Genomic DNA, 12,379 nt, shown 5'->3' on the forward strand with positions numbered 1-12,379 from the left:
AAATTTTATTATCTTAAAAGATAGACCCATACATAATCAAGGTGAAATGAAGCAATAGCTAAATAAATTTTTGGTGCAAAAATCAGTTCGATATCTTTAACATTCAGCAAGTTATTGCAATTTAAAATTAGTACGATATGCACTTGAAGTGGCAGTGCTGCGTATTTCCCTTTATACTCTTTCTTTCTTTCCTCAAAACTAAAAGCTGTGTATTTGCGTTAAAAACTGCATTCATTGAGCAACCTTTTGCAAAAAAAACAAGTTTTCAGCTTTATGCACAAGGAAGATATGACGATGTAAATGAAATATTTGACCAATTTTAGGTTTTTCAAGAATTTCTACAAAAACGTCTTTTTTATGATGAAAGCAACTCCAAACAGAGAAACTAAATTCAAATTCGAATTCAGCGAAAAATTTTGCATAAGAATAAGTGTTTAGTAAACGATTCCGTTTTAAGGCCATAACCCACGAAAATAAATGTCGTTTTTGTTTGTTTTAAAATTTTTACTAGTTACTATTGACAATTTTAAGTTAAAGCAAAAGCAGCTTTATTCCTAAAAGTCCACTACAGGTGCAAAAGTAATTTATTTTCTCTTTAACACACAATAATGGTGTTAAATATTGTTCAAAGTACACCAATTTTTTTCCAGTTTTCAGGTTTTTTTCTGATTTAAATAAAGCACTTACAGCATTTTAAGACACATTTGCACTACAGCCCGAGTGGAAAATTGTATCCTGTAAATAACTTTAAAAAATGTTACACAAAACGGCTGTAAAACACAAAAAAAATTGCTGAAATTTGACGCTGTTTAGTGTGGGTATTCTCTCCCTTAACAATGGCGGTCTTCCAGTCATTGGGCAATTCACCAGACGCTAAAGAATAATAATAATAATAATGTAGCTGCACATTTTTTGCCATTCCAACAATGGATATGTAAGTCAATTAATATAAAAAAGAAAACAAAAAATAGTGAGATTAACAATTAGACAAGAAGCAAATACACTAGACAACAATCCGAGAACACTCTACATACTCTTTTACAGAGTAGAAACTGTTGCTTACCAAAATTTTTTTAAAAGAAGTCTTAAATTTTTTATAGTGTTCTTTTTTTTAACTTCTGAAGGTAGCATATTATGCAGTTATATAGTATATAGTATTATATGATTCATGATAGAACAACGAGGCTTGTTTAGACTCAAGAATGTTTTTTAATTATCAGGAAAATTAGGCCATCGGGCTCAGAAGATATATCTTAAGTTTATTTAAGTTGTCGAGCAGCTTGGCCTCCGGAATAAATATATTATCAATACAGGAATCATTGGGATGAGGTAAAATAAAAGGTTCATCAGTAAAAACTTCGCAAAATTTATTGGCAAACATGTAATGTCATTAACATTATCACAAATGTCTCCTGGTATGTTTACAGGACCATTGAGCTAATGATAATAGTTAATAATATTTCTCTGATAACATGCCTTAGCATCTTTAATGTTTTTAGTCAAATTGTTTGGGAATGATAATTTCCTATACTCCTGGTGCGCACATATACGCTCTCTTTTTATTTTATTTTTTATTATTTTATTTTTATTATAAATACAATTCTTATTTCCTATCGTGTTATTCTTTCTTCGTTTTCTTACTCTTCTTTGAACACAATTTCTTGCAAACTAATTTTACAACGTAACAGAAAATAAGCAACAAAGTTAATAGCACTAAAGCAATTACTGCAATAACATCTAATAACAAATATTTGTACCAAGGCAGGTCCAAGGCTGCAACTCTCAAATGAGGTGCCCCTCTATGTCTAACAACATACTCAACCCAGTAAGTAAGAGTGTCAATAGGGCTAACTAGACGGTCGTGGAAGAGTTTCGACCGTTTTTGAACATTTTCTTTGTACCTACAATGCAACAAAACTTAACGAGCGTTAAATAAATTAAAAGTACCCACTTCTTGTTACTTAAAACTTCGTTAATACTGTTAGTTAAAGTTTCTTCGTTCAGTTCTTCATAAGGCAGATGAACTCCATACCCACCCTTGACCGCAGACCTTGCGTTCAATTTCTGGTCACCGAAAATAGGTACTGCCAGAATGGGCACTCCGTGGTAGATGGTTTCAGTGGTGCTTAGAAGACCACCATGGGTTATAAAAAGTTTAACATTCGGGTGTGCTAAAAAATTAAAAAATAGTTTACTCAAACACGCAGTTATTTTTTACCAAGAATGTCTTGTTGGGGTAACCATTTGGCGGTTTTAACGTTTGGTGGTTTTCCCGGCAAATTTTCGTCTTCCCACTTCCACAAAATTTTTTGTTTCAATTTTGCGAACGTTTTAAGAATTGCGTCGCGTTTGTCGTTTGGCAAATCGGCACTTTTTAGATTAGAACCCATGCTGAAGTAAATAACACCGTCTTTGGCACCATCTAAAAATTCTTGTAAGTCTTGGGGTAGTTTTTTGGGGGGTTTGACGTGAAAGCCTCCGATATCGACCATGTTGGGCACATATGGGACAGGTTGGTTGATACTGGGGTGCGCGTTCATTAAAATAATAGAACTGTTGTAAAGCACGTCATTGATGTGAGCTGGGGCCCTTGGGATGTACTTTTTCATGAGTTCGTTTTGTTTCGGAAAAATGTAAAAATTGTACAGCAGCTCGTTCATAACGTACACAAGACTATTTTCCAATCTTTCGACAAATGTCATTGGAACTGAATAGTCCGACATCAGATCCGGGATATAAGAAGGCGGGGAGGGGTTTCCAACTAGGGGATTTACCCAATAATTGGCCCCCAGTGTACTGAAAGTGATCAACGGGGCGCCAAAATGCGTCGATAAGGCCTTTTGTGCATCATTTGCAAACTGCTCCACAATCACAACATCAAACTTCTCGTCTGAGTTTATGAATTTTTGGACATTTTCGTGCTTTAGAGCCTTTTCGGTCATTTCGGGCAACAGAACTGCCATGAAAAAAGCATTAAGTAGGGGGCTTGCGCCCCCGATTTCGAACATGGACATGTTTTTCGAGTTCATTTCCTCTGAAAATTTCAAAATGAAGCGGTATTTTGACGGAGAGTTTCTCACTTTGCATTTCGTCGAAAACTCCAGTCGCCACAATGTCTCTGTAGGTTCCATTTTTCGGGGGAATTTTTTCGCCGAAACAGCTAATGACCGTAACGTCGTGCCCTTTTTCAGCAAGGGCTCGCATAAGAGAACTGGCAAGGATGTAGTGGCTGCGGCCAGGCACGGGGAAAACACCCAGAATTTTGGCACTATTTACGGTTGAAATTAACACAAACACTAGTAGAGATAATGTAAGCTTCATTTTGGTGGCTTTTCATTCACGCAATGAACGAAACTTGTCTTTTTTACGTAAGGTGCCCAATATAATTTGCGATAATTCTAGCACAACCACTTGAATTTCTTCCGATAGTTCAAATCATGATGACTGTACTATGTTTGAGTGATAATAATAGCACCAATTTGATGCGAGTTGCGCAATGATATAAATGAGTGATTTGTTTCAAAGTTGAAGGTCGGAAAGTTTAGCTTTATTTGGAGGAAATACTTCCAAAGGTGTACGGAAAAATCAGATTAGCAAAAATTTCGTAAGTTGATGAAATAATAAATTTTTGACGAATCATTCAATGACTCAGAGTATTTAAAGATAACTTTTCAAATATTTGAATTACAGTCACAAATATTTGTAAAAAGTCTTGTACTTTTAGCAATATCTACTCATATTTCCAAATAATATTTTCACATATCTTTCGTATTATTCATATTTGTATCAAGTATACGTTTTGTTTTGCAATTTTTCATTATCTTGGATCAAAAATGCAATTATTACGTATACACTTGTCGTAATTCTTAACTAGGTTCTCATCCTTGAACCCCAATTATATTATCTAATAAAAACAATAAATAATTAATTTTGTGTTGTTATGTAGGCAACATAAAATACATAATAATGTTTTTTCTGTCAAGTGATTTAGAATCCAAATCTCTTAAAAACTAATAATCACACAAAATTCGGCGTTTGCTGTTAAAACTTGGTATTTTTGTCAATGCATGTAAATTTTTCATTTTTTTTAAATATCTTATTATAATTAAAACTGATTTCTTAATTAACTGAACAAAATTTTTTGTATTTCTGTTGTTATTTTAAAATATGAATCATGCTTAAATGTTGTTCGAGCAGAAAATACGTAAAAAAATTTCGCTAACCCCCAAAATTCGAATAAACGTAATTTTTGGGATGGCAACGTTTTTTTTTTCTTGCTTTTTTATTATTTAAATTATTAAGCATTATTTGTTTCAGAATGACCTAAAATTAATAAAATCTTAATTAATTATTGTTAATATTAAAAAAATGGGAACAAAATAATTTCTAATAGATTAATAATTAAACACTTGCTAAATATATTTTTTTGTTGACCGTTTATTAATTTCGACATCAGTGAATTATTTTATTCAAAAAATGGTATGTCAATAGATGTCATTAATACACTCTTTTTCATTGAGTAACTGTTGATATTTTGAGTAACTGATGATGATATTTTGATATAAACCACCAGTTATACTCATACAAATAAAAAACAATGACAACTAACATCTTTTCTTTAATAATGCATAATTATTTTTGGTTATTTATAATAATAATATTAATATTACAATTGTTGAAATTTAAGAAGGAAACAGATACATTTTTTATGATCTGAATGTCAATAAATATAAAATTTAGGTTAAAATCATTTTGGATGTTTTCGAAATTAAAAATAATTGTATTTCGTTGCTGTTGGTAAAACACAACTATAAATACACTCACTCGCTATCGCTAGTTCGTGCTTGAAAGAGTTTCGTTTATTAATCGCCTTCATTGATAAACTATTTTATTAAATAACTATAAATTATAAGAGCTAGGTAAACGTTATGTGAAAACAGTAGTAATAAATAAGTAGTTTATTGTATTTATTATTTATTTCCAGAATTAATAATTTTGATGTATTTGTTATAACATGAGATTATAATAGAGAAAATAATGATAAAGTGCCTTTATTGAATAAAATTAAGCAACAATGAACAGATGGTAAAGCGAAGTCAAGCTTGAGGCTAATCAAATTAATCTATTTTTTTAAATTAACTAAAAATATAAAATAATATGAAAATAAAAATAAATTAGGAAATAACTCAAGAACTAAAATCCAAGAAAAAAAACCGTTGCCAGTCTCTCGAGGAAACAAGAAATAAGAAAGAATTCTTTAAGATGAAATGTAAAAAAAATGAACAGAAAAAAGTTCTTGAGCACTTATTATCAACAACAGTTAATTATTAAAAAGCAAATAAATTCTTAATTTTACTCTTGAATGTGAATATTGTATTTTAAAAATTAAAAATTTTGATGTATTTGTTATAACATGAGATCGAAAATACACTCATTTAAGCCAGCCTTGGAAGTGAAGTGTGACTTTAGCCACATCAAGTGCTATGTAAAACCAACATAAAACAACATAACTTTAAAAGTGAGGCCGTAAATAAACGACTAAAATATGGCTAAAGTTCTGCAGGCACAGCTTGCTCTAACTGAGTATATTTTAGATCTCATGTTATGTTCTAATTACATTATATGTAAAAGATCTTTGATACAATTACGTTACTAAGATTGGTTTTGACAGTGAGAACGTTTTTCCTAAAATGAAAGTTATTCCCTAGGTAGAGATAATACAGACAAATGATATAAAAATGCTAATCAATTTTTATCCATCCAGGTCTTTATTTTACTCCAAATCACAAATAAAACGGCAGCAGTTGTTTTAATTTTTTTGCAGACGAAATTTGTTTAGGTTGCCAAAGCAAGGATAGTAAATAATAATGAGAATCACTAATAACTAATGAGTTCATAATTTATAACCGAAAGCACAACCTCCTTATTTTCTACTATGAGCGATTGTTTTTTTTAGAACTTTATTGTAGTATCCTTCAAAAAATTATTATTATTATTTATTTTTTTAATTACATAATCATAGGTATATAATAATAATAAAATGTAGAAAAATTCTAAAAAATATTAACAACCGCGGGTTTCTGTGCGGTTTTAGTTTTGGGATACAGAAAAAGAAATAATTTTAATTAAATTATTAAACTTTCGGTGAGGTACACAGGAGGAATGAACTTTCATAAAAAACTTTTAAATTCTTCGCATCGTTCCTGATGTACGGGTAAAATTGGACTTTATTGCTTGGAGAAACACAACACGAACTGGATCGCACCGAAAATACCTAATAAAAAATTACCCCGTTGTAAACACACCCAAATTAGATTTGTTTTAATAAACACGGTTGCGGTAAAAGTTATACTTTCGTTGATTTTCCCGAAATTAGAATTGAGGCATTTTGAGTGATTCTCTAGCAAATCACGTTTGGCGTCGGCTCTCATCCATTTTACATTAGATCCGGTCGCCCTGCTGCAAATGTTTAAAAAGCCCAGGGATGAAATATTCTCACGAAAGTACTATTTTAGTGAAAGACGCAGTCTTAATCCGCAAATCCGACGTCAAAATAGCCGCATTTTCTCCTTCCGCTGACATAAATAAACGAGCATCTTTAAACCCAATGATTCCTGTCTCCTGTTTCCCGGAGGAAATCCATTATTCAGTTTAAAATTTCATTCGATTTATCATCACACTCATTTTTCGCAACTATTTATGTTTAGCTAAATGTCTCGCCCGGAAACTGGCAGTCACCAAACAGAGCATTAAACTTCCCCGAACTCCCTTACTTTGGCAACTTGTGATAGGCCAAGTTGGGCCTTTGCCGGAGCTAAAACTTACTTTCTGTGGCCATTAACTATTTCGCAGCTTTATTATCAACTAATCTTTATTGTGTTAGTTTTTCTTGCGAATTGAAGCGGCTGGTTTATTAAACCGATCTTTACCCATTTATAAGTGCTTCCAGCTGGAGAGAGCATTTCTATGAGCTGTTATTTTAATTAACTGCTCCTTCCTACACCATTTTCACTTAATTATGCTTAACTTTATTTGTTATTCTAATCGCCGGGTTATAAAACATTCATGAAGCTGATGGTATTATATTCTGATACATTTCAAACGTTAAATAATGCAACAAAAAGTAAGAGAAATTAATCTGACATAAGTAACTTCAGTAACAAAGTAAGTAAGTACCGATAAAGCCACAAGCAAAAGCCGCTTAAATTTCGAGCTTACATGATTCGCGACGTAAATGGCTTCTCCTGGAAAAGGACATTTCGCTGTTAAATTATTATTTACTGCAGTTGCCCACGGCTTCGCACGCATGTTCGCAAGCATTTTAAAACACAGAAAAACAATGCAAAACTTATTATAATAAAAAGTAGAAACACATAATTTTATTGTGAACTTTAAACAGTGACCCAATGCGAACCAGAGTAAATTTTGCTTTTTTTTTAATAATTGCAAACAAACTCATTCCCCGTTAAGCCTCTTGCAGATGTAAGAATTCAAAAATCCTAAAATATATATTTTCTTTCTTTTTAATTGTAAGTCCATATGCCAATTTTTTTAGATATAACTTCAAAAATAAAGGACTTTTGCGTTTAATTCCATTGGGGGTAGAATTACAGATTTTTATACAAATTCCAACCCCTGTTCAACCCCCTTGGAGTTAGTATTTCCAACTAAAACAGTGTTTCTTTACTTTTTATTGAATGCCCAAATACCAACTTTAATTAATGTAAATTCAAAAGTTACGAATTTTTATACAAATTTTATTACGCCGTTTAAGTTGATTTTTCAAAAATTTTGAAACAAGTCTTTTCTCTTTTTTCTCCGAAAGCCCAAATACTAATTTTCGAGAATATAACCTTAAAAATGACGAATTTTTATTCAAATTCTAACACCCCATTTAACCCCTTTAGGGGGCGATTTTCCAAAAAAACTGAAATACGTCTTTCTTATTTTTTAACTAAAACCCTAAATACTAATTTTCAAGGATGTAAGTTTAACTTTAAAAATGACGAATTTATACGACTTTCTTTTTTTTTAACAAAAAAGCCCAAATACAAATTTTCAAGAATATATCTTTAAAAATGACGGATTTTTTATTTAAATTTTAACACCCCATTTAACCCCCTTAGAGGGTGATTTTCCAAAAATCCTTTTTTAGTACATGCCTACGTTATAAAAGCTACCTATTGAGAAAATTTCAAGTCTCCATACTGAGCCGTTTAGGCTGTGCGTTGTTGGGTCAGTCAGTCAGTCAGTCAGGACAAGTAATTGTATACAGGGTGAGTCATTGATATGGGCGTGCTCGATTGCACCTACACTGTCAGAAATATCGAAATGAATCAAATGGTACTGCTAATGGCAACTCAAAGTGCACGTTCTAAAATTATTTTGCCCTATACAGGGTGTTTCATTTTTACAGTGCAGCCTTTAACATGTTTTTTTAAATGGCACCCTTTGTATATTTGTACAAATTTAAATGTGCACTTTTTAGGCTTTATAAATCAGTTTAGTTTTTGCAATTTACTTTAACCATTCACAAGTTATTTAATTTTCTCTACAATTTTGTGCGCTGCAGACACATAATTAAAAAATCGCAGTGTGCTTGGTTTTCGAGATATTGAGTTGGGATTTTGTCTGTATGTAAACAACTGCTGGAAGTATTTTTCAGCGATAAGAATGTTCATTTGCATTGTAGCATTACCATGTTATGACACATTTATTTTGGTAAATTTTGAAAGACCATAATTTGATTTTTTCAAATAGCACCCTCTCTATTTTACTACTGAGTATTATTCAGTATCTTATTTTACGTCTTTTTTACCTCTTAAAGTTTTTTCCAAAAGTTGATAGTTTCGGAGATAATTCTTTTTTTTGAAAAATGCAAATAAAATCTCTTGGTGTGGTGTGTAGTGTGCCATGTAAAACAATAAATTCTGACATAACATCAGACTGGCGTTACAAATACGTGTCATTTAAATTTTTTGCTGTACAAAAATGAATTAAATACTAAACATTCATTATTTTTTACTGATCAAAAGCGAATTTATTACAGATTGCTTGATTACTAGCTATTATCAATTAACGTTCTGCATTATAATTTCGCGAATGCTACAAATACGGGTGATGATACAAAAAAAGTGTAAGGAACAAAGTTGTAGAGAATTAAATTTTCTATAGAAAAGTCCGTAACTCCATATTTGAATCTTCAACCGTTTAGGTATAAATTAACTTTCCAATACTTGATCACCGGCAAAATGACGCTTGAGCGTCTTTGAGGCCTAAATGGTAGATAGAAATATGGTTTAGCGGACTTTTTTGTAAGAAATTTAATTCTCTACAACTGTAACCGTATTCGCAATGTTTTAAAAAACGTGTATACGGCAGAGTGCAAGTTAGTAAAAGTATTTTTTTTTATATATCGCATTATGTATGGAGAACATAATGCTCTATCTGCCATATGTTAATCATTACATTATACAAATACAATTTATTTCAAATTAATTGCTCTGAAAAAAATATGGTAAGAAGCGCTCTCTGGCGCCACTATCGGAATTATCGAGGACAGGAACGTTTTATTTGTACGTCGTTTCACATCCTAACCTTTAGATAACCGTAGTTTTAAGGTTGAACTATACTGGGCTCACCGTACAGGCGGGCGTGCGAATCCACTAAATTGAAACTCAATTTTTAAGAAAAATAATAAACAAAACCTATTTTTTACAATTGGATGGTATTCCTAGGTTCACTTATTACCTCACAGATCAGTTCTTATCTCGATTTAATTATCTGTAACCAAGTTATATAGGGGTAAACATCGTAATAATCTTAATGTTTTTATGGAAAAACCTGAAGTTCAAATGGCATGAAAAAAATACAGTATTACAAGTAAGTCATTTACAAGACCTATACAAACAAGTATCAAAAAACATATTACCGTTTTTTAATAAACAAATAAAATCGCTAAAAATTGAGATTTTTTTCATTTTATTTTTAAATGACACTAACAATTTTTTTCAAATTTATGTACAGCGTGCTCAAAAACTGGCGCACCAACTCAGTGGTGTGTGGTAGAGAACTGGTTACATATAAAGGTAAAAATAATAAAAACATTCTTTGTATTAAAGTTATTGATAAATTACGGATTTTAAATAAATGATATGTGGGAACGTTGTCTAACAGTCATGATCGCAATAGAATTTGAGCAACAATTAAAACACATTATTTTTGAAACGGTTTCCTAGGAAATAATTTCTAGTGTTGGCACATCTACACATTGTGATTTTTTGGATGAATTTTAATTTTTTTTAATTAAAAAAACTGCTAAAATCTGATAGTAAATTTAAAAATAATCATTCATCGTTTTGTTACGGAACGATTACCTGGTATGAAACATAAAAACATAAAAAAATAATGAAAACTAAAGAAGTTAACACAATAAGTTTGTAGCTCCAGATTTTTTAAAATATGATTTTAGGAATTTTTTCTACATTTTTCCCGTAATCTGCACTTGCTTCTCAATAACGTACCACTGAGTTGGTGCGCCAGTTTTTGAGCACCCTGTATATTGTTGCTAAGGTCCGCAGAAAGTCACCATATTTTATTCAAGCAATTTGAATTTACAGTTTTTTTAATAGAACAACAAATTAAATCGACTTTTTAACCCGTTTAAACTCGGTTACAAACACTTAAAATGAAATACAAACTAACCTGTGAGATAGTGACTAAATTTAGGAAGAACATACAATTGTAAAAAATTGTAAATTGTGTATTACTTTTCTTAAAAATCCAATTTCAATTTTTGCGTTCACGCGCTTGCTTCGGACGTTCTGAGTATAGTTCAACTTTAATCCACCCCAATTTTTAAACCTAAACAGTGGCCTTTTTGAGTGTTGCCGCCCAGCCCCCTATTGTGTTGTCACTGTAAATTACCATCGCACGTATTTAATTCGATTCGGTTTAGACTGCAGGTATCAGTTCTCCGTAAACCGATAAATTGCCGTCCCTACTGCCGTCAGTCAAACTCGCACTTGCCACTACCTAACTAAGCTAATCAGAAGTAATTAAGCCGAGTGTAGGGCCCTTGGAGACTTGTCACTCCGACTTACACCAGCTCGATAACTTATCCAATTACAAACACATTATCGAACTGTGAAAATTGTACAAATCTTTCCGTTTTAATCCCTGATAACTCAAGCAAGTTAAAAGCTCAAGTCGAGCTTTCAGTTGTTTGAGAGGGTTATTTACTCGCCCTTTGGCGTGCAATTTCAAAATAGACCCACAACTATCTTTTTTGTCGTGCTGCCAATCAAAGGAATTTTTGCTCCATTAGGTCGCGAATTTTTCTCTGGTAAGTGCGCTGCAAAGTAAACAGGCTATAAGGGAGAGAGTGCACCTAAACGAGCTCTCGCTGTATAATATCAAATTTATCACGGTGGTATTTTGCCGTCCTTATCTTCTGCCGTATAAATCAACTCAAAACACACATTTAGGAAAAAGAGACCGGAAGGAAAAGGAACTACGAAAAACCACTTCCGGTGGACATTTTCACCGCTCCTTTTCCCCGAAGGTGTAGCGAGACAGAATTTTCCTTTTATTTATTGAGTTTTTATTGAGCCGTAATATTTTTACCGCCACATTTATGTAGTTAATATTTTATAACTCCTATAAAGACACACACGATATATTTCATCAGCATTAAACCGCACTTTATGGCTAAATTGGCCTCAACCGGAAAATCAGCGAATTTAATTCCACTAAACGTATTAGACATCATAGTGTCGCAAAAGTGTTAAAATTTTAAACTGCTTTACGGTAATAAAATCACGCTTCAAGAAATCTGATTGTTCGTGTCACTGAACAGTGTTCAATTTTACGCTAAAAATCCCCAATAAAATAGAAATTTTCCGAATCTCGAAAGTTTGATCAACTTATTAATCATACTTGGAAACTTGACAAATCAATACCTTGTTGAGACTCTTAAATCAAGTTAAGGTCACTTTTTCGCCTCTTGTTCGAACGACATTAAGATTTGTGCCGAAATTTCATTACATTTTGATTCAGCGTTACGCCCATGTTTCATTTATAGTGCAGTAATAAAAGCACAATGACTTACGTTTATGAGGCGATTAATTGCTCCATTACATGATTTTGATGCCGTGTTGACTTTATTGGCATCACTAATAAATCACTGGTGGGGCATTTCACGAAATAAATTTGACATCTTGAAATTTGGGATAATTGTTCTAGAAAGCATTATTTTAAATACATAATGATTTTTTTGTATGACACTTATTTGTGAAGATATTGAGTGGTGTGATTAAAAAAAGCATTTGCTTTTACTTGAAGTAGAAGCATTTACTCTGTAGCATTTACTGTAGGATGA

The 12,379-nt window shown here is 32.1% G+C and overlaps 1 protein-coding gene across 1 annotated transcript; it reads right to left on the reverse strand.

The window, feature by feature from the left end:
• Window positions 1-1,350: 1,350 nt before the first annotated feature.
• On the reverse strand, window positions 1,351-3,459 carry LOC656290 (UDP-glycosyltransferase UGT5-like). The gene is made up of 4 exons (XM_962831.5): window positions 3,081-3,459; window positions 2,219-3,034; window positions 1,952-2,171; window positions 1,351-1,901 (listed from the first exon to the last, which is right to left on the reverse strand). The coding sequence occupies exons 1-4, from the start codon at window positions 3,319-3,321 to the stop codon at window positions 1,619-1,621; spliced, it is 1,560 nt and encodes a 519-aa protein (XP_967924.1). The 5' UTR covers window positions 3,322-3,459; the 3' UTR covers window positions 1,351-1,618.
• Between the last annotated feature and the right edge of the window lie 8,920 nt (window positions 3,460-12,379).

The sequence above is a fragment of the Tribolium castaneum genome, chromosome 2 (genome assembly GCF_031307605.1).
Source record: "Tribolium castaneum strain GA2 chromosome 2, icTriCast1.1, whole genome shotgun sequence".
In the NCBI taxonomy this organism is placed as follows: domain Eukaryota; kingdom Metazoa; phylum Arthropoda; class Insecta; order Coleoptera; family Tenebrionidae; genus Tribolium; species Tribolium castaneum.

Bases quoted from the DNA above. Each gene is read 5' to 3' on its own strand.
- LOC656290 (XM_962831.5), bottom strand. From the start codon at position 3,321: ATGAAGCTTACATTATCTCTACTAGTGTTTGTGTTAATTTCAACCGTA. The intron at 2,172-2,218 runs GTAAAAAATAAC...TTAATTTTTTAG, and splicing joins ACCCCAACAAGACATTCTTG to CACACCCGAATGTTAAACTT. The intron at 1,902-1,951 runs GTGGGTACTTTT...GTTGCATTGTAG, and splicing joins GAAGTTTTAAGTAACAAGAA to GTACAAAGAAAATGTTCAAA.